This window comes from Dipodomys spectabilis, unplaced genomic scaffold (assembly GCF_019054845.1).
Source record: "Dipodomys spectabilis isolate Male_0828 unplaced genomic scaffold, ASM1905484v1 ptg000199l, whole genome shotgun sequence".
NCBI classification, from domain to species: domain Eukaryota; kingdom Metazoa; phylum Chordata; class Mammalia; order Rodentia; family Heteromyidae; genus Dipodomys; species Dipodomys spectabilis.
This window is the reverse complement of record NW_024870876.1, coordinates 4,317,215-4,339,355: the sequence shown is the minus strand read 5'-3', so window position 1 is coordinate 4,339,355 and position 22,141 is coordinate 4,317,215. Positions and strand designations below refer to the sequence as shown.

Genomic DNA, 22,141 nt, shown 5'->3' with positions numbered 1-22,141 from the left:
ATTTTTACTAAACAATTATCACTACTATAAAGAAACCCTGATTACTGATTTTCAGAATGGCAGCCACGTAGGGCATAGTAGAGAATAATGCCTTCTACTTCACAACCAGTATAAGTCACAGGGAGAAAATCTTAAAAAAAAAGACAGAATAATGAGAACAAAGGGGAAACAAAGGAGGAGGCAACAATGCTTGATAAGAAATGTACTCATTATCTTGCCCATGTAATTGTAACCCCTCTGTATGGTATTTTCACAATAAAAGAAAAGAAAAAAAAGAATAAATGATACTGCTTTATTTCAAAAAAAAAAGAATAATGAGAACAACTCAATACAGGTTGAAAGGATGGATAAAAGATATAAGGTGACGTTGAGAGGAAAGGGAAATAATTAATCAAGATGAATTGTACTTATAAACTCACATGTTGTACAGTAACCCCTTTGTACAACTCATTAAAGATAATATGTAATTTTAAAAAGATGTAAGAAAGCCTAACCAGAACTAAAAAATAAATAAAATAAAATGGAGATTAAAAATGGAGGAGCTTAAGAGGAGATCCAGTGATTTCCTTAGGTACATAGCCTAAACATGTTTTCAAAATAAATTTGCTTACAGCCCAATATGAAGCCACATATGAAGAATAGACTTTAAATTTCCCCAAAAGAAAAAGGCAAAAATTTCTTTAAATAAGCAGAACCAAGAACAGAGGGAAAAGAGGAGTGGAGGCCAGGATGACTAAAGTGGTAGAGACCTGACTACAGAGTTGAAGCACTGCATTCAATCTCCAGTACTGCAAAGAAATTAAACTTTAAAAAAGCAGCTTAAGACGTTTAAATATTGAAAATCTAATAAGACTTACATGTAAAGTATATAAAGACTATTTACCACTCAATAATGCTAAATAAAAAAGGAAAAGGGGGCTAGGAAGGTGGCTCAGTGGTAGAGTGCTTGCCTTTGCATGCATGAGGCCCTGGGTTCGATTCCTCAGCACCACATAAGCAAAAAGAAAAAAGCCAGAAGTGGCACTGTGGCTCAAGTGGTAGAGCGCTAGCCTTGAGTTGAAGAGCTGAGGGACAGTGCCCAGGCCCAGAGTTCAGGCCCCATGACTGGATCAAAAAAAAAAAAAGGAAAAGATCTGCATTTCACCATGTTATTAAAAAGGCCAATATGTATACAAATATTCTTCTTCACTAATTAGTGAAGTGTCAAACCACTGTAATTATTTAGTAAAGTGTCAAACTACAATAAGGTGACAGTTCACATCCACTTAAGATGGCTATTAAACCAAGTTGGGTATCAAGCTCGGGGGTATAGTGTGTATATACCATGTGTGAGGCCCTGGGTTTGGCCATCAGCCCAGCAGGGACTAGGCGACCACCATTTATCAGTAAGGATGCAAAAAAAAGAAAAAAAATTGACACTCTGAACATTTCTTAAAGAAGTAAATACAAATTTACCATATAGCCAAGCAATTTCTAATTGAACCAAAAGAAATATATGCCCACACAGAGTCTGTACATGAATGTGCATAGTAGCATTAGTCTTAGGAGCCAAAAACTGCAAACTCTAATATCCATTAACTAAATGGAAAGACAAAATGCAGTATATATATTGAATGGAGCATTGTTTACCCATGAAACGGAATAACATACTGATTCATACTACATGATACATACATCATGGCAGAATTTTGAAAATATAACAAAATGAAAAAAAAGATACAAAAGAACCCATTAACTATATGAATCCACTTACACAAAGGTATGGAAAAGGCAAATCTAGAAAGACTGGTGGCCTATAACTCACAGCCAGGGACTAGAGCTGTATAACAGGGAGTTGATACAATTGGGTATGAGGGAGATTTTTGGCCTAACAGAAGTTTTTTCAAATTGCATTATAGCCAAGTTTGTATGACTCTATAAATTTATCAAAAATCACTAAACACACTTAACAAAAGGGTAAACTTTAAGAGAAAGGAGAAATGGGAGCATGCTTTCATGTGAATACCAGAGAAAAAGAAAGCATGCATACCTAAGATGAAAAATAATATAGGTTAGCTGGATAATGTCCTGTAAGAAAGTAACATCAGGCTAGAAGCACAGGGTTGTCAGTCCTGGCAAGTCATCAGTTGCAAATATCTTAACTTGTCAGTGAGTTTCCTGCTTACCAACTACTTCACTTTAGGAGTAGTAAATGTAACACCAAGGCAATGACATCCACAGTACTAGAATGAATCATAGTCATTTTATTAAAAAAAGAAGTAGGGCTGGGAAGGTGGCTCAGTGGTAGAGTGCTTGCCTTGCATGCATGGGGCTCTGGGTTCGATTCCTCAGCACCACATAAGCAAAAAGAAAAAAGCCGGAAGTGGCACTGTGGCTCAAGTGGCAGAGAGCTAGCCTTCAGCTGAAGAGCTGAGGAACAGTGCTCAGGCCCAGAGTTCAGGCCCCATGACCAAACCACAAAAAAAAAAAAAAAAAAAAAAAGAATTAAGTAGATGAATCCATATACTTTATCAAACCTTTTTGTGTTTTGTTTAGTTTTTGTTTGTTTTCTGTTTTTGTTTTTTGGTCTTGGGGCTTGGGTGCTGTCTCTGCACTCTTCAGCTCAAGGTGAGTGCGCTACTGCTTGAGCCACAGCTCTACTTCCAGCTTCGTAGTGATCAACTGGAGACAAGAACATCATGGACTTTCCAGCCTGGCTTGTCTTCAAAATATAATCTTCAGATGTCACTCTGCTGAGTAGCTAGGATTACAGGCATGAGCTACCAGCATATTATGGGTTATATCAGGAAAATGGAAAATCCCTAAGGAAAAAGAAACAGAACGGAGAACCACCCCTATATGGATCAGAGAGAGAATATCAGAGTTAACTTATCCTCATGGTTCTAATATTTAATTTAATCTGGGAAGTACAAGTAAAGTGCAAGACTTTTCAAAGACTTTTTATTTTCCTGGTTGTGGAGCTTGAATTCTGGGCCTGGGCCTGCGCACTGTCCCTCAGCTCTTCAGCTCAAGGCTAGCATTCTACCAGTTGAGCCACAGTGCCACTTCCGGTTTTCTGGTGGTTAATTGGAGATAAGAGTTTCACAGACTTTCCTGCCCAGGCTAGCTTTGAATCATGATCCTCAGATCTCAGCCTCCTGAATAGCTAGGATTACAAGCATGAGCCACCAGCACCAGGCTTCAAAGACTTTTTGCACTCAATTTTTCAATGAGATCTCATAAAAATGAAAAGACAGTAGTAATCTAAAAAGAACTGAAATACTAGATTCTTTGTGAAAATCTTAGTTCTGGGAAGACAGTTAAAGAGAAATAAGCAGTTAAGAATTTATCTTCAATTCGAAAGAAGAATTCATTTTCAATATGAAAATCAAAATAAGGTCTCATTGAGCCATGTTAAGAATGTGATCCATTCTCCATACTCAGGGTAAAATTAAATTTATGGATGACTGCTTGCTTCAAGTGTGGATTCATCATAAGAAATTTCCTGAAGAAAAACGTTAACTGCCTCTTCTGTGAGCAAGAGTTCTCTAATTATAGCCAATCTTCTGCATTTGTGTTTCTGCAGTAACAGAATTCTCCTTGGGGAATCTTCCTTTCCTGTGTTACAAACTGAGATGTTCTTTCTGTTTCAGTCTGGATTTGTCCAGCGTGTACTACCAAATATGTCCTCAGATAGGACCCACTGTCTCTAGTGAGCATACTCATTTTAAGTCTGACCATGGTACTATCATTTCTTAATAGGAAGAGGACTTGTGTTAACAAAGTCACTATGAAGCAGTGGAGCCATATCTGTCTTACTCTACACTACTAAGTACTATATTCACAGTCCTTTGGATCCAAATCACAATCCAACTGTGATTTTCATGGATGTATCCACCCTCACTTTGACTTAAAATACACATAAAACACAAACTAAAATGAGTAAGGAGCAAAGGAAACAGATTAAGCTTCCTCAGAAACTAGACAGACTCAAGATTAACTATAATCATAGTTTTAGAGATTGTTCTTCTATCTTTCCTTCTAGTTCCTGCTAGAACAATGTCTGCCTGAATAGAAAGAGTTAAGTATGATGAAAGCTAAATGAAGACATGTATTTTCATGTTTTTCCCTAATCTCTTACTTTGGCCCATCAATGTCACAACATCTCTATCCTGCACAACTCTATCAACAAAACTGACACAATTCTCAACTGTTTAAATAGGGATACAGGTGGATCCATTGCAACAATGAGATGTACAAGACGTTATGTCAAAAAACAAACTTTACAACTTGGGGGGGGGGGGGATTTGGAAGGGATGATAAGGGGAAACAAAGGAGGAGGCAACAATGCTTGATAAGAAATGTACTCATTACCTTGCCCATGTAATTGTAACCCCTCTGTAAGGTATTTTCACAAAAATAAATAGATGTTAAAAAAAAAAAACTGACACAATTCTCTTAATATTTAAAATATACTCTGAGAACCCAAGCACCAATGGCTCACAATTGTAGTATTGAAAACTCAGGAGACTGGGCTAAGAAGGTAGCTCAGTGGTAGAATGCTTGCCTTGCATGCATGAGGCCCTGGGTTCGATTCCTCAGCACCACATAAGCAGAAAAAGCTGGAAGTGGCGCTGTGGCTCAAGTGGTAGAGCTCTAGCCTTGAGCTGAAGAGCTGAGGGACAGTGCCCAGGCCCAGAGTTCAGGCCCCACGACTGGCAAAAAAAAAAAAAAAAACAACTCAGGAGACTGACCAGAAGGATCTCAGTTCAAAGCTAGCCCAGACAGAGAAGTCTGCAAGAGTCTATCTGTAATTAACCATCAAAATGACAGATTAAAGACACAGCTATGGCCACCAATATGAAAACTAAGAGCACCAGGCCCTGAGTTTGAGATGTAGTAATAACACAAAAAACATAAATGAATGAACAAATAAATACAATAAAATAAAATGGCCACATGGACAAGGAATGTGGATTAAGTGGTAGATTGCTTGTCTAGTATGTGAAAGATCATGGGTTCAACTGCCAGTACTAGATAGATAGATAGATAGATAGATAGATAGATAGATAGATAGATAGATAGATAGATAGATAGATAGAGTAGAGAGAAGAGAGAGAGATACAGACAGAGAGACAGGCAGACAGACAGACAGATTGGACACTGAAATATCTACCAGACTTTATATGTCAGAAAACAGAACATTTTAACCAAAATAGACTAATAATTCTTAAGTTTCTATTCGTTGCTCAATTTAAAGTACAATGACAGAGAGTTCCTGCATGTAGTTTTCCTAGAGCTACTGAAAGTCTACAATTGGACAGGAGATTACTATCAGGATCAGGACCAGAAATAAGATTACTTTTACTCCATGTTTCCACATTTAGGTAAGGAATATAATTACTTTGAGTATATACAATCAAACATACTGTACACAAAGTCACAAATCCTATTAATCATGAAGAGTAATACAAACTCAGCTTACTGTTTAAAATAGGATTTTACAAAAATAAAATTACCTAAAATTAATCCCACCATTGTACTTAAATATCCGGTTCCACTTCCCAGGTTAAGAAAAGACAATCCCGGTTGAAGTTTCAGTGCTTCCATAACTTCAGAATAAATGCAAGGTGCTGACAAGTGTATGTTTCCATGCTTCCAGGCTAAGTCTTTGTAAGCATTGTCTCTGTAGCCTTCCAAATAATAATCACCACGATCAATGGCTCTGAAGGCTTGCTCTACTCTCTCAGTTCGGATATACTGAGCTTCTTTAAGGTTATCAATTAAATCATCATTATCTTCCCCAGCACTCACAGCTCCTCCCATGATAGTATTCAAATCAAATCATAAACTTTAATGTAACAAGAAGAAATGGCTTCCAATAATGTAGTGTGGTTTATTTTCTTTTTAGTATTGCACTTGGTTCCAAAAATAAATTAAACCTAGAAGAAAAGAATAAAAATAAACAAGTTTAATGTTCAAGAGGCAATTTTGTCCCATTTCTTAAATATGCCATTATAAATTAACCATCCTTTCCCAAGAACACATACTGATCAAGGCACAATGATAAATTACTTATTTATTTAATTTTTACAACCACAAAAGTTAATTTACATGATTCCATCTGTACAATGGGTAAATTGAGACACAGACAAGTAGTACCGTAGCCCCATTAGTAACCTAGACTTCATTTAAATGCATTTATTAAATGCAATTTATAATTCAATCCATTCCATTTAGACACACACAGCTTCACAGCTACATGAAACAGGTGGCTACCAGAATGGACAACACCGATCTGGACAGTGACACTATAGCCCTGGGTCTCTCAGATTCAGAAACATGCTCGTAATCACTAGTTCACATGGCTTCCTTATTAAAAAATGTTCTTGTTCAACAGATAAAACTTATTATATTTGGATGGAAACCTCGGTGGATCTTGACAAACTAAGTAATTTCAATCTATAATAGTGAATACACAATGTAAGGCTTACTCAGATAACCAGTAAGTAAATTCATATATTGGTTACTGAATTAAGAAATCCAAAGAGAAAGAACAAGGTGTGAAGGGGGAGGGGGAGGAGTGTAGACATCAGGAGAGGGAGGGGTGCACACATACACCAGTCCTGGGGCTTGAACTCAAGGCCTGCTCCCTGCTAGTGCTCTACCACTTGAGCCACAGATCCACTTACACTTTCTGCTGGTTAACTGAAGTTAAGAGAGTCTCAGAGACTTTTCTACCCAGGCTGACTTCAAACCCTGATTGTCAGAGCTCAACCTACAGAGGATTACAGGCATGACTTTTAATCTGGAAAGGCTGACTCCCACTCTTGACTTTTGAGAAGATAAACTCAGAGTCTGAATTGTCTTCAGATCCCTGGACCAAGATGCTTTAGTGCTGCTGAGAAAGCTCTCTTAGCAGGATTGTCCCATTATTTTGTGTCCCCTTTGTTCTCTTCTATGATTTCTCCTAGAGATGTTCCTAAGAAAAGGAGGCACAATGAACTCACATATCACTTATATGCAACTTATTGAAGCTCACCTATATAAAGCTGGATGGCTCCATTCCCCACTTTTAATGAAAAATTAAACAATAAAAAATTAATTTAAAAGATACACATTACAGGGCCCTTCTCAGCAATGAGTATATTTTGTCCCAAAAATGCAATGAAAAGATCTTCACATGCTGTCCCTTCAAGAGATCTTAGGTTTAACCAACTGTTATAGCTAAAGAATCTAAATGCTGAGTATACTACAACGTTTTCAAAATTACATAGTCTCCAAACACAAATCAACTTGTTCATCTGGTACTCAAAGAGTAAATAGCTAAAAGGAAAAATTAAAATAGCTATAGTAGTCTGAGGACAGGCTCTCAGCAGTGTGGCATTTGTCAAACAATGTGACAGATTTTGATCATAGACAATTTATAAAACACTTTTACTCTAAGTGCTACAATTTACTAATATGAAAAACAATAATCCCCCCTTGGTTGATTCTAAAACATATGAAGAACCTGATCCAAGTTCCTCTCAAAATCCAACCTATTCAAAATTACCGCAGCAAAAGTAACAAATGTCTTTGTACATATCTTTATAATAACAATAAAAATAAATTTTAAAAAGTCAAAAAATAACAAATGTTATCCTTATTATACAGCTCACATTCTGGTTAAGAGGCAAAGGAACAACCAAAGAAATAAGAACTATCACAATTACTGAGTCTTCTAAATACGATGGTTGCACTGCCAAATACGAATGCCTGCCTAGCTTACTCATGAGTCTAAGATTCAGAGGAGTAAGGTTCCAAGTCATCCAGGGAGAAAAGTCTGAGATGCCAACTCAAAAGAACATCAACAACAAAAACAAAAACAAAAAAAGGCCAGCAAAATGTTAGACTTGAGCCATGACTCAGAGATATGGTATATCAACCAAGCAAATAAATCAAGCAAGAACAAGTCCTCCAAGTGCAAACTCAGTAAATAAACAAACTATGGCAAAGAAAGACATCAACAGGCCCACTCTTTAAATGTATGAAGGCATGGGTTCTACACTGCATAGGCCTAAAACAGATACAGATCCAGGTACGGAAGATCCAGCATCCGTAAAGGCACATACCATGTAAAACAGCTTAAAGGAGTATGGAAAGAACTTCAGGTTGAAGAAACAGTGCTGTTTCACAAGAGAAATGAAAGTTTTTGGGAAATTACCTGTAGTTGAGCATTTTTCCAGCACCATACCAAACTTTACCCTGTAAGCCAGTGACACATATTCACCTCCATTCCCTTCTTCCCATCTTCCCAATCTCCCTCCTCTGTTTTGCCTAGAGAGTCTCAACAAATTTATGTATCCACTGCTTCCTATGAAGCTGAACAAATCAGTAATTTTACATGCAACCTCAGAAGGTTTCTGAGCTCTTAGAAGCTTGGGAGCCCACACTAAGAACATCTATTATAGGCAACAGACAACTAGTCAGGATTTGAACAGCAAAGGGAGCAAGCCAATTTGGTGGGGTGTTTTTCTTTTTCATTGGTATTGGGGCTTGAACTTGGGACCGAAGTAACTAGCTATCCTTGGAGTTTTTCACTCAAAGTTGATGCTCTATCATTTGAATGAGAGTTCCATCTCTGGTCTTTTGGTGGTTAATTGGAGATAGGAGTCTTCCTGGCTTTCCTGCCTAGGCTAGCTTCAAAGCACAATCCTCAGATTTCAGCCCAGCACTACTTCCATTTTAGAAAATGGATGGTCTGTGTTGTAATCAGTAATGGGAAGACCTATTTCAGAATTGTAGCAATTGACTTGATTCTAGGTATACAGAAAGTTGGAAAAAGCATCACACAGTAAGGAGCATTGCAAGAATGTGAAACTTGATGTGCCAAACATCAAGCAGAGACAAATAAATCCATGTGAACACAAAGAAAGCTGCCAGGGTATGCAGGAGAAAAGTAGTGTGAAATGCTTTTCTGGAACTGGAGTACAGCCATCTTCCTTTATCCATCTTCCCTTACCGTGGATTCATTTCTTATGATTTCAGTTACCACAGTCAGCCATGGTCTGAAAATACTAAATTAAGAATGCCAAAAATAATCAATTACTAACTTTTATACAGACATCTTTTTAAATAACATGATCAACTTTTCAACAGCTTGCTCCATCTTACCCAGGGTATTAATCATCCCTCTGTCCAGCATGTTCACACTTTATATTCTACCTGCTTAAGAGTCCCTTAGTAACCACTGTGGCCTTAGTTACCACTGTGGCCTATGGGGGTGCCTGAGTTTCAGCAAACCTAATTTATTAGACTAATGCTATGTCATAATATCTACTTCATTCGCCCTCCCCAACTTCATAACTTAGATATAATAGTACAATATAAAAAAAAATTAAGAGACCACAATCAGAAAACTTAATGGTACATTGCAATAATTTTCTAATTTACTATTACTGTTGTTAATCTCTTTCTATGCCTAATTTGCAAGTTGTAAATTTATAATTTACAAGATATCAAAGATACATATGAATAAGAAAAAACAGTATTTAAAGGCTCAGTATTCTTATCTGGAATATCTGGTACCAGGTATTTCATTTTTTTTTCAGATTTTGGAATATCTGTATATACACAATGCAGTGTAAGCATCAAATTCAACCAAGTTTTATATACATCATCATATCTTATTCACAGCCTGAATGTAATTTTATATATTATTTTTAGAGTGACCAGCTTTTTTGAGAACGGGTCTTGCTATGCAGCCAAAGCTCTTTTCAAATTCTTGATCCTCCCACCTCAACCTACTAAATGCAAGGATACAGACTTGGGCCTCCAACTCAGTATGGTGTGCTTGCCTTTCACTGGTGGAATTTTCCAATGATGGTATTATATTACTATGCAGAACACTTCTAATTCAGAGCATTCTAAGTTTCAGATTTTTGGCTCACATGCATAGGGTTCATAACTATCAAAGATTTCAGTCATACCCTGGGAGTTTTAGATAAGGAGGGACTTCTTAACAGAATTCTAAAGTGTGTGTGTGTGTGTGTGTGTGTGTGTGTGTGTGTGTGTGTGTGTGTGTGTGTGTACTTTTTTTGTCAGCTGTGGGGCTTGAACTCTGGGCCTGGGTACTGTCCCTCAGCTCTTTAGCTCAAGGCTAGCACTCTACCACTTGAGCCACACTGCCATTTCCAGTTTTCTGGTGGTTTATTGAAGAGTCTCACAGACTTTTCTGCCCAGGCTGGCTTTGAACTGTAATCCTCAAATCTCAGCCTCCTGAGTAGCTGGGATTACAGGCGTGAGCCACTCTCTCCTGGCTACTTGATACGTTTTAAACTCATATACTTAGTAACAGTGTAATGATATGAATAATGAGGAAGTACAGTTCATACTACATTTTTGTATTTTGAAGTGATTGGGGAGAGCAAGCTTCTTCATATGAAAGAGACACTCAGAATCCAGTTCATCCCTAGCTACACTAGAGGCTGAGTTCTGAGGATCACAATTAGAAGCTAGCCCAGGCAGGAAAGTCCACAAGAATCTTATCTCCAATTAACCATCAAAAACTCAGAAATGGAACTGTGTATTGTGCTTGCCTTGAGCAAAAAAAGCTCAGGGAGAACACCCAGGCCCTGAATTTGAGCCTAACCAGTACAAAAAAATTAACTAATAAATACAAGTATTTACCCTCAGCAACTATTGAGAAAAAAGCTAAACCTATACAGAACACTTTTCTAGAAGACAGTCAGTTCTAGGGAAGTAGCATCATAAGATATGGGAAAGCACCCAAGTACCAGTGGCTCAGGCCTACAATCCTAGCTATTTAGGAGGCTAAGATCTGAGAATTGTAGTTCAAAGCTAGCCTGGGCAGAAAAATCCCAGTGAGACTCTTATCTCCAATTTAACCACTCAAGAAAATGAAAGTGGCACTGTGTCTTAAAGTGGTAGCCTTGAGCAAAAGAGTTTAAGGACAGCACAGCACCCAGGCCCTGAGTTCAAGCATGAAAAAAGATACTAGAAAGCTGTTAGAGCAAACACAAAAAGTGCTAAGATACTTCTCCCTGACAATTTAGTGAAGAAGGTTATATCTAGAGGCAGAATGTTCAACTTTAATTTTAAAAAAAGGTATATCTATTCAAAGTAAATTGTCCTCTATATGCCAAATTATGAAGATGAAGGAAGATGAGTTCTGGGACTTAATCTGACGATTCAACTGATGGTGACATTCAGTCAATGAAAACTCCAGTAGAAATTTAGCTAGGCAGGCTGGGACGGTGGCCTAATGCTAGAGTGCTCGCTCAGCATGCATGAAACCCTGGGTTCGATTCCTAAGTGCCACATAAACAGAAAAAGCCTAAGTGGCGCTGTGAGCCAAATGATAAGAGTGACAGCCTTGGTCTGGGAAGGTGGCTCAGTGGTAGAATGCTTGCCTTGCATGCATGAGGCCCTGGGTTCAATTCCTCAGCACTACATGAGCAGAAAAAGCCGGAAGTAGAGCTGTGGCTCAAGTGATAGAGTGCTAGCCTTGAGCTGAAGAGCTGAGGGACAGCATCCAGACCCAGTTCAAGCCCGACAACTGACAAAAATAGAAAAAACAGTGCTAGCCTTGAGCAAAAGAAACTCAAGAACAGTGCCCAGACCCTGAATTCAAGCCCCAGGACTGGCAAAAAATAAAAATAAAAAAGAAAGAAAGCTAGAAATTTCAAAAGAATTGCTACCATTTTTGTAGCACTGTCTTATAAGTTTATAGTAGTGTGCCTAACTCTAACATCTCCAAATCATGATATGTTTTCAAATATTAAAGCAGAAAACCAGAGCTCTCAAAGCCTTCAAAAGATCTCAGGGGACCAAGAACACCCAGATTGCATCTGGAGAAGAATTGGAACAAATTCAGATGAATAGTTAAAAGCTATACAAAGATGTTACAGGACACATAACCTGGACATGGTGGAGATGAGAATAAAGGGGTTGGAAATTTTCCTAGAGGAAAGCTTGGTAAGCAGAGAAGGCAGGAAGATTCAGAAACAGCATGTGCAAACACAAGGAGGCAAGAGGCAACACACTCCCACAAGGCAGTACAAATAGTATAGTAAAGATAAGTACCAAAGATAGAAAGTAGTGCACAGTGAGCCTAAGACTGAAAGAAAATAGGTAGAACAGCAGACCACACACACTTCCTGCAGACAAACCCAGTGAAGGCATTTAAACAATGAGAGAGATACTGTCCTGATCTTAGACCCACTGATCCTGTTCCTGAGTTCAGCTGCAGAAATAAACCTGTTCCTCAAAGGGTATCACTACAGCCTAATTTCACCTTTAATCTTGCTACTAAAACCATCTGCCAAGGGGGCTGGGAAGGTGGCTCAGTGGTAGAGCGCTTGCCTTGCATGCCTGAGGCCCTGAGTTCAGTTCCCCGGTACCACATAAACAAAAAGAAAAAAAGCCGGAAGTGGTACTGTGGCTCAAGTGCTAGAGCATTAGCCTTGAGCTGAAGAGCTGAGGGACAGCGCCCAGGCCCAGAGTTCAGGCTCCACGACTGGACCCAAAAAAAAAAAAAAAATGAAATAAAATAAAACCATCTGCCAAGAGGTAAAGGAGGAATCATGCACATTAGTCACAGCAATGGTCCTGTAACAGTTCCTGCTCTCTCTTTCCTATTTCCCAGTCTAGTACTGACTGCTCCTATAAGAACTCAGAGGGAGGCTTGTACTATCAGGGCCAAAAAGAAGATTCAAGAGGCTGGGCATCAGTGGCTCATGCCTGTAATCCTAGCGACTCAGGAGGCTCAAAGCCAGCCTGGGCAGGAAAATCCATGAGACTCTTATCTCCAATAAACCACTCAGAAAACCAGAAGTAGTGTTGTGGCTCAAGTGGTAGAGCACTTGCCTTGAGCTGAAGAGCTGAGGGATAGTGCCCAGGCCCAGAGTTCAAGCCCAACAACCGATCAAAAAAAAAAAAAAAAAAAAGAAGAAGAAGATTCAAGATCCTGCCTTAGCTCTAGCCCTGTGCCATATCTTGGGGAATTATCTTGCCTTTGTAGGACATGCTAAAATACATCTAAACATGCTTGTTAATCCACAGCAGTTACAAATGCCCAGAATGCCAGTTTCAGGCCCTCATAGTCTGTGAACAATCCTGCCCACATACGAAAATACTGTGAGTCTAGTCCACTGATGCTACTGGGTTGGACCAACTAATATCAGGATCACAGCAGACTCTGTGAATTAGCCTTTGCAGCTCAATTCCACACCTCACATTTCCCCAATTCTCCCCCACCAAACACACACACACACACACATACACACACACACACACCAAGCTGTGGGCAACCAGAAGGATCCTGCCAGAAGCTGCACAAATCTATTTTTCTGTGGCAGGCTTGTCATCCTATCTTTCAATGTATCTTCAAATGAGCCCAGGCTTGTCCTGGCCACTCTTGACTCTGAACAGAAAATAAGTCTGCCTGCTCCAGGGATGAGAGTAAGGCTTATTCTATAGTGTCTGCAGGCTGATGATCTGACCTGTTACATTATGGATCTTGAAACAACCCTATAAATTGGCTCCAGCCCTTCAACTGCAATCTGAGACCAGGCCAACAAACAAAGAAATCCAATGGAAGGCACACCTATCCATGATCCTGGAGTAAGGTAACATCTTAGTCTTGGCTACAGACTCAAAACAACTATGTCTCAGTTTTAGCCCATATCAATCATATACACTGTGACAATATGGCAAGCCCATAGAGCTACCCAATAATCCAATGGGTTATCCAATAATCTAATAACAGGCCCCTGGTCCACAAACATTGAAGCAGATCCCTATCCTACTGCCAGCCTCACGCACACACGAAGATCCTGAACATAGTCCAGGTCACCCATGGACAAAAGCCCAGCATAAAGGACCTAACTGTGACCTTCACTGCAGACTCATCATAACAAAAGGACCAGGATACAACCCCATTCCAAGACTAAACTAAAAAACTCAATATGAGATATGGTCTTGCAAAAGAATTAGCAAACTCAAAACAGGTCACTTAAAATTAGCCAATTAGAAGCCAAGTGCCAGTGGCTTATGCCTGTAATTACAGATACTTAGGAGTCTGAGATCTGAGGGTTATGGTTCAAAGCTAGTCCACGCAGCTCAGGCAGAAAAGACAAGAGACTGTGTCTCCAAAAGAAGCTCAAGTAGAGCTTGGAATGGAGGCTCAAGAAGTACTACCAGCCATGAAAAAGCTGAGCAAGAGCATGAAGCCAACTGAATTCAAGTCCCTGTCCCTGTCCCTGTCCCAGAAAAAAAGAAAGAAAAAGAAAAAATTAAAGAAAAGAAATTTGAAATTTAAAGAAAAAAATTAAAAAAGATTTTTCAAATAAATTAGAGGTACCAGAAAGGGAAAACAAAGACAAAGGGTTCATAAAGCTTAAAGAAATGCTGTTTGAAAATTCTCAAAATCTTTGAAAAGTGGTAGAGCACTTGCTGTGAGCTGAAGAGCTCAGGTACAGCACTCAGGCCCTGAGTTCAAGGCTCATAACCGACCAAAAAAAAAAAAAAAAATCACAGCAAAATAAATAAAATGAAGTCTAGTAAGGCAAATGGAATGATCCATGGTGTTACAACTTATAATCTCAGCACTCAGGAAGCTGAAACAGGAAGACTATTCAAGTTTGAGGCCATTCTTGGCTATCTAGCAAAACTGTCTCCAAACTAAATAGATATTACCTTATCTATTAAAATGATTATTATCCAAAAAAAGGATGAAAGGCTAACTAGTATTAATTAAGTTATAGAAAAAAGAAACCTCTGTGTATTATTGATAGAAATCTAAATCTACATAACCACTAATAGAGAAAAAATATAGAGGTTCTTCCAAAACAAAAAAATAAAATTACCATACGATCAAGTAATGAGTATATATCCATCAAAGGAATTGGGATCAGTACACTGAAAATTGTTCTGCACTGTAGTGTACATTGCAGTATTGTTGTTCACAAGATATTGAACCTAAGGGTACATCATTAGATAAACAAATAAAGAAGACATGGTGTATATACATGGTATATATACAGCCTTTACAAAGGTATCATTTGCAATAACATAGATGAGCCCAGAAGACATTATGCCAACTGAAGTAATCTAGGCACAAGAAAACAAATACTACATGACATCACATACACATGATATCTAAAAATGTTGAATTTAAAAGAAATAGAGAACAGAATAATGATTATCTGATGTTGGGGTGGGAGGTAGGGAGAAGAGTTCATAGAAACATGGAGATGTTGATCAAAGGGTTAGATCAGAAGTATACTTGTTAGTTATCTATTGGAACAATGGTAAGAATAATGTTTTTAATTACTATATACTTCAAATATTAAAAAAAATGTAGATGAGATGATGGATTTCAGTAACCTGACTTTATCTTTCACAGGTTGTCACAGAAATGGAGGGACAAAGTGTGAACAAATGCAGGAGTGGTACTCCTAGACAATATGTTGAAAATGAACTATACAATTGCCCCCCACCACCCCCACCCCCCCCCCCAGGAAATGGGAAGGATAAACTGGGAGGGAAGGAATGAGTGACATTGTCCAAAAGGAAATGTTCTTATTACCTGACTTAAGTAACTGTATATCACCTTTATAATAACAATTTAAAAGAAAAATAAATAAAAATAAAATTCTTAAAAATAAGCTGGTTGTGGCTCATACCTGTAATCCCAGCTGAGATCTGAGAACTGAGGATTACACTTCAAAGCCAGCTCAGGCAGGAAATGCCATGAAACTTTTTTTTTTTTTTTAATCCATCATGGGGCTTCAACTCTGGGCTTGGGGGCTGTCCCTGAGCTCTTAAACTCAAGGTCAGTGCTCACCACTTCCTATTTTCTGGTGGTTAATTGAGGTAAGAGTCTCACAGACTTTCCTGCCCAGGCTGGCTTTGAACTGCAATCCTCAGATCTCAGCCTCCTGAGTAGCCTAGGATTACACGCATGAGCCACCAATGCCCAGCTCCAGGAGGCTTTATCTCCAATTAATCACCAAAAAGCCAGAAGTGGAGCAGTGGCTCAAATGGCAGAACATTCCATATTGCTAGTTAAAATGCTGCTGGTATGCCTTCTCTATTCATACTTTATGATAGTGTTTACCTTCTGCTATCATAGATGGCTTATCAGTTCCCTTTCCTCTTCTCTCATACTCCCACAGTGGCTAAATGACTATTCTGATTAAGTCAACTATGGGTTTTCACTATTTTGACTGTGTAAATAGCATGTCTTATGTGCCCTTCTTCCACCAAGAAACATATTGTAAATGTATTTCCAGTCTTCAGCAATTTTGGTTTTTCCTTTTTCTTTTTGCCAGTCCTGGAGCTTGAACTCAGGGTCTGGGTGCTATCCCTGAGCAATATGGAGGCTCATAGCTGATAAACAGCTGATAATTTAATTTAAGCCTGGAGATAGAAAAAAGAGGTATGACTTGACTCCCAAGCTTGTGTAATATCCTTCATTTCTAAACTGTGTACATGAATTATTGTAACACTGGCAGATAAAGGTTAGAATAAAGATTATGTATATATACCACATGAAATATAAATATACAGAGAATAATTTCCTAAATAACAAAATACATTTAGCAAGTAAGAGAGTCTAGGTTAGCCAGGAAACAGTGGCTCACACCTGTAATCCTAGCTACTCAGGAGGCTGAGATTTGAGGATCCTGCTTCAAAACAAGCCCAGGCAGGAAACTGGGTGAGACTCTTATCTCCAATAAACCACTGGAAAACTGAAAGTGGTTCAAGTGGTAGAGAGCTTGCCTTGAGCTGAAGAGCTGAGGGACAGCGCCCAGGCCGAGTTCAAGCCCCATGACCAACAAGAGAGAGAGGTGGGGGGGAAGAGTGGAGGGGGGAGGGAGAGGGGGAAGGGGAGTGGAGAAGGGGGGAAGAGAGGGGAGAGAGGGGAGAGAAGGAGGGAGAGAGAGAGAGAGAGAGAGAGAGAGTGTCTAGGTTAAAAAAGAAGAAAAAGAAAATGCCAGGCACTAGTGGCTCATACCTGTAATCCTAGCTACTCAGGAGGTCTGAAATCTAAGGACCATAGTTCAAAGCAGGCCCAGGACAGAAAAGTCAATGAGACTCTATGTTCAACAACCTAAAACCTGAAAATGGAGGTATGGCTCAAGTGGCAGAACACCAGCCTTGAGTGAAAAAAACTAAGCAAGAATATAAAGCCTTGAGTTAAGTCTCAGTCCCAACACATACACAAAAAAGGGAAGAACAAAAAAAGAACATTACTGTATAAATAATAATTTAGACCACAGAAGTTCAAATTTATACTAGATACTGTTCCTGAACTGTCTTGGTTAAAATATGTATGTGTGTATGTGCCTTTGTAAAAATTTTGGAAGCAAAATAAAGTAAAAATGTTCACCAAATACCAGAGGCTCACACTTGTAATCCAAACCACTCAGTAGACTGAAACTTTAGGATTGTGATTCAAAGCCTGCCCAGGCATGAAACTCATCTCTCTAATTAATCAACAAAAACTGGGAGTGGAGCTGTGGCTCAAGTGGTAGAGTGGCTTGAGTTCAGGGTTATCACCGAGGCCTGAGTTCAAGCCCAGAACTGGCAAAAGTTTTAATTAAAAAAATCATAATGCTAACATTAAAGATTCATTTTTATTATCTAAGTATTTACATGCCTTTTAAAACAATTATTATAATTATTATGTGCATATTACCTAGGGTATTCTCTTAATAAATCTTAAGTATTTTTCCATCTCACCAAATATTTTCTACAATCCAAAGGCATGCTATTATTCCATGTGTGTACACATCAGGATGAAACAGTTCCCCAATTGCTAATGAACTGATTATAATCACTGCATACTTGAGGAGCTTATAAATCAAAGTCTATATTAATAGTTTATAGATACTTTGGTAATTCAATAATAACCCTCTAACTTAAAAATATACATATGAGTATAAACTATCAGTATTAAAAAGTTGGAACCATGAAACTGTCATTTGTAAATTCTGAGAGAAATTTCATCTCAATCAAATCTACAACTACACCTCAAGACCCCTTGGTTCTACAGGTAATTCTGCTACATGGATCTTCACAAAACTCTACATTGCCATTCCTCAAATCACATGAAGAAGCTAATTTCTACACTTGCTAAGGGTCCTCTCAGAGCTCTAGGTTTCCTGTTTCAGCTTTGAGGTCAGCCAAAGTTTAGTTACCTACAGACAACTGCACCAGCCTCAGAATTTCATTTGCTTTGGTAACAACTCTTACTGGCCGGACCACTCCTTCCATTTTCTCTTCCACTGAGAAGTGGGGGAAAATGCTATTCACATTCTTCAAAAACAATAAAAGCAAACTGGAATCTGAAAGAACAAATAGAGGTTTTCTTTTTCTTTAGAAAGAAAAGATGGCAGAATAATGGAGTGAACAGTTTAAATACTTATTTATGTCTGAGAAGTCATATTTATTCTCACTCCTTGGGCAATCTTACTCCTTGGGAGGGGTAGAAAACAAAGAGTACATTCATATATGCACACCTGAAATGATTTGTCAATTGTTCCAAGTTTCCTATTCTTCAAAATGTTTCATTTATGGATTAAATTTAGGTTCTCTTCAATATCACAGGATCTTTTAAGCTGATGAGGAGTGCCTTGTGGAAGGTTAAGGGCTGACAAGTCACACACAGTAGGGAGCAGACAGATGGCTGACAGATGTGGAAAAGTGGGAGGAAAGTAGAATGCTGACTCACTTTCCTTCTCTCCTAGCACCCACAAGCAGCCAACTGCTCCTTGCTGCTCCCTTTTCTGTAAAAAGGAGGACAAAGCTCACCCTGCAATGGGGCAAAGGTGACAATGATCCCACTGGGGCATAAAACATAACACACTATTCAGGAAATAGGCAAGGCATGTTCCTGTGTCAGGAAAGCTCCATAGAAGAGCAACACTTGAATATGCAGGTGACTGCCAGGAAAAAAAAAATTTTTTTCTCGATGACAGAGCTTATATATACAACAAAATAAAATATTATGAAAGAATAGGCTATAGCTGTATTCACTTGCCAAAAGCTGCCTAAAACATCTCTTTAGCTTTATATTTTATGATAAATATACTTTTTTGTAGTGATAACATGTAAAGGCTATTTACTATGTCCCTCCTTCATTTCCTAACACTAGGCTCTAAAGGTTCCCCATACCTCTAGGAAGATACCTCATTTGAGTTTTTACTGTTGATGACACCAAAGTTCAGAGGTCCCTCATGAACAGTTTGCAGATCTTGCTTAACTAAACCACAATAGCAGTCTGTGAAACTAGGCCACCCTCTGAAAGGAGAGCAATTTGCTCAGAGGTTCATGACCCAAAATTCAAATATGAACTTTTCCTTAGTTTTCAAGATAAGATGATCGATTCTGATCTTTTCTTTCCTTCCAACACCCATTTTCCCCTCTAAATGGAAAGGAAGAATGAAGCAGGTAAGGGGGGTGAGGGGAGCAAATAATGGTCTCCGTTTGCCATGCAGCCTCAAAATATTTAACCTGTGATTTTTCGAGTTCTTTTTACTTGAAAAGTGGAATAACCACCTCATACATCTGTGAAGATTAAATATCCTGCATATAAAGCTAACATACAAATGTCCAATAAATGCCAATTTCACCTCTGTAACAAAAAAGGCACATTGTTACCTTTCATGTGTAGCACAAAAGACAAAATGGAGAAATAAAAGAGCACCAGCTTTATATCCATGTAAGTTACCATTACTTGCCAGAGGAAGTTACCACTGAAGTAGGAATAACAAGAAAAGCCAAGGAGCAATCCACACAGAAGCCAGTTGTATATACATACATAAATATACATATACATACACGCATGCACGTGCACACGCATGCTTCCCAGAGTCTTTGCAAGAAAGTTAGACACTAAGTATCTCTGACAATTAAAGTTTTATCTAACCTGCTAACTTTTGCCCTTGCTAATTTTTTACCTCTAACAGCATTTGTTATGTAACTTAGAAATTTTTAATTGGGAGCTGGGAAGGTGGCTCAGTGGTAGAGTGCTTGCCTTGCATGCATGAGGCCCTGGGTTCGATTCCTCAGCACCACATAAGCAAAAAGAAAAAAAGCCAGAAGTGGTGCTGTGGCTCTAGTGGTAGAGCGCTAGCCTTGAGCTGAAGAGCTGAGGGACAGTGCCCAAGCCCAGAGTTCAGGCCCCATGACTAGACCAAAAAAAAAAAAAAACCAGAAATTTTTAATTGTCTTATATTCTCAAGCTTCATGTACCTTTTTGTCCCAAACTGATCAAAGACTAAAACAAGTTCTTCTATTCAATGTAATTACAGCCAGGGTTAGGGCTGCAGCTCAGTGACACAGCACTTTGCCTAGCTCTGGGTTCCATTCCTTATAGTATAAAAATAGTAACAAATAGTTACAAGGTCTTGCTAAACACTTTGTAACTGATAACTCCTATAAGAGTAAGGTCTAGCTTTCTACTGTGTGGAAGTCATTTCAAATATGAACAGACTCAATAGCTACAACAAAATGAAAGTACACTTTTTCTACTCCATTCCTTTGAGCTCCGGAGCCTTTTTCTCATCAGGCAACTGATAAACTACTGTCTCAAAATAACTTAATGTCTGCCTCCTTTCCTGGAAGCACCCATACTACACATTGTAATATTTGGTAGGTTTTAGGATATCTCTATTCACAGATGCAACCTCCATTTTCCCCTCAGCCTCTCAATTTTCCTGTTCTCATGGCTTGAAAACAGCATCAATACAAAGAAGAGAGAAAAGAGGCAATAGCGCTATCATAGTTTGGGATAATGCACAAAGTAATGAAGGAATACAAATGATGCAAAACAAAATAAAGTCATTCAAGATAGGGTTTTGTTTTGAAAGTTACAGGACTTTGCATACCCCCCAAAAGTCTCTCATCCTTTTTTCTTTTACTCAAATATTTCAGTATTCCTTCAAACTGTATTGTTCAAATCTTACTTCCTCAAGCAGGAAGTTCTACAACTATACATCCCTAAGCAAAACCCTACAGCATACTTCAAAGCACTGCAAATAAGCCAATCACCAGTGGCTCACATCTATAATCCTACTCAGGAGGCTGAGATCTGAGGATCACACAGTTCAAAGCCGGCCCAAGAGGGAAAGTCCATGAGATTCTTATGTCTAATCAACTACCAAAAAGCCAAAGTGTAATTGTGGCAAATGGTAGAGCTAAAAAGGTCGGGGGCTGCACCTAAGCCCTCAATTTAAGTCTTAGGACCCCCCCCTCCCACACACACACACACACTGTACACTGTTCCATATACCTTTTTAATTAAAACGTGTAATTTTATTTTCATCTGTTATACTAGTTTATATATAGACTCTTGTATGCAAATTGTGACAAAGGTCGTTAAGTAGAAAAGTAAACAAAGTTCAGTGAATTTTATATATAATAAACATATCCACAGACCCAGAACCCATGTTTTAACAGAAGGCTAAACAGTTTATCCTATATATAAAATATATACTTTTTTTCATTTATTTCAAATAAAATTCGGAAATAACATTAAAATGAAACACTTATAACAAAAATCCTCATCACTTCCTAAGGAAAATGGCAGAAAGATTTCCAATCTCCTGACTAGAAACATCTGAAGGAGTAGCAAGGGCAGAAACTAGTGGCTGGTTCCTGTAATCCTAGCTACTCAAGAGGCTGAGATCTGAAGATCATGGCTTGAAGCCAGCTAAAGCAGAAAAGTCTGTACCAAAAAGTGAGAAGTGGAGCTGTGACTCAAGTGGTAAAGCACCAGTCTTGAGGGAAAAAAAACAAACAAAAAACTAAGGGACAGCACCCAGACCCTGAGAATTCAAGCCCCAGTACAGGCACCAAAGGAAAATATTTAAATGATTGTCTTACATGGTTTATTTGATCAGTCAAAAAACTTATTTAGAAGACACTATCCAACTGAACAACCAAAATGTTTGTCAAAGCTCTTTAAACTCTACCTTGGTAACTCTCCTCAAGCTATATTTAACAACTTCTTTACCACTGGTCCAGTTAGTGGAGTAAGACACTGGCTCACAGAGGAAAGAATGTCATTTTGCAGATTCAATCTTCATCCTAAAAAACCAGCATTTTAAATAGTTGGCGTATTTTCATGCATATTTATTCTCAAATTGGT

At 38.5% G+C, this 22,141-nt stretch overlaps 1 protein-coding gene across 1 annotated transcript in view; it reads right to left on the bottom strand.

Annotated features, from left to right (window-relative positions):
* Positions 1-22,141, bottom strand: part of Pcmtd1 (protein-L-isoaspartate (D-aspartate) O-methyltransferase domain containing 1) — an 86,175-nt gene that overhangs the window by 36,150 nt on the left and 27,884 nt on the right. The window contains exon 2 of the mRNA XM_042696123.1: positions 5,499-5,921. Within this exon, the coding sequence (XP_042552057.1) occupies positions 5,499-5,805 (307 nt within the window). The 5' untranslated portion in view covers positions 5,806-5,921. The remainder of the gene's footprint in view (positions 1-5,498; positions 5,922-22,141) is intronic.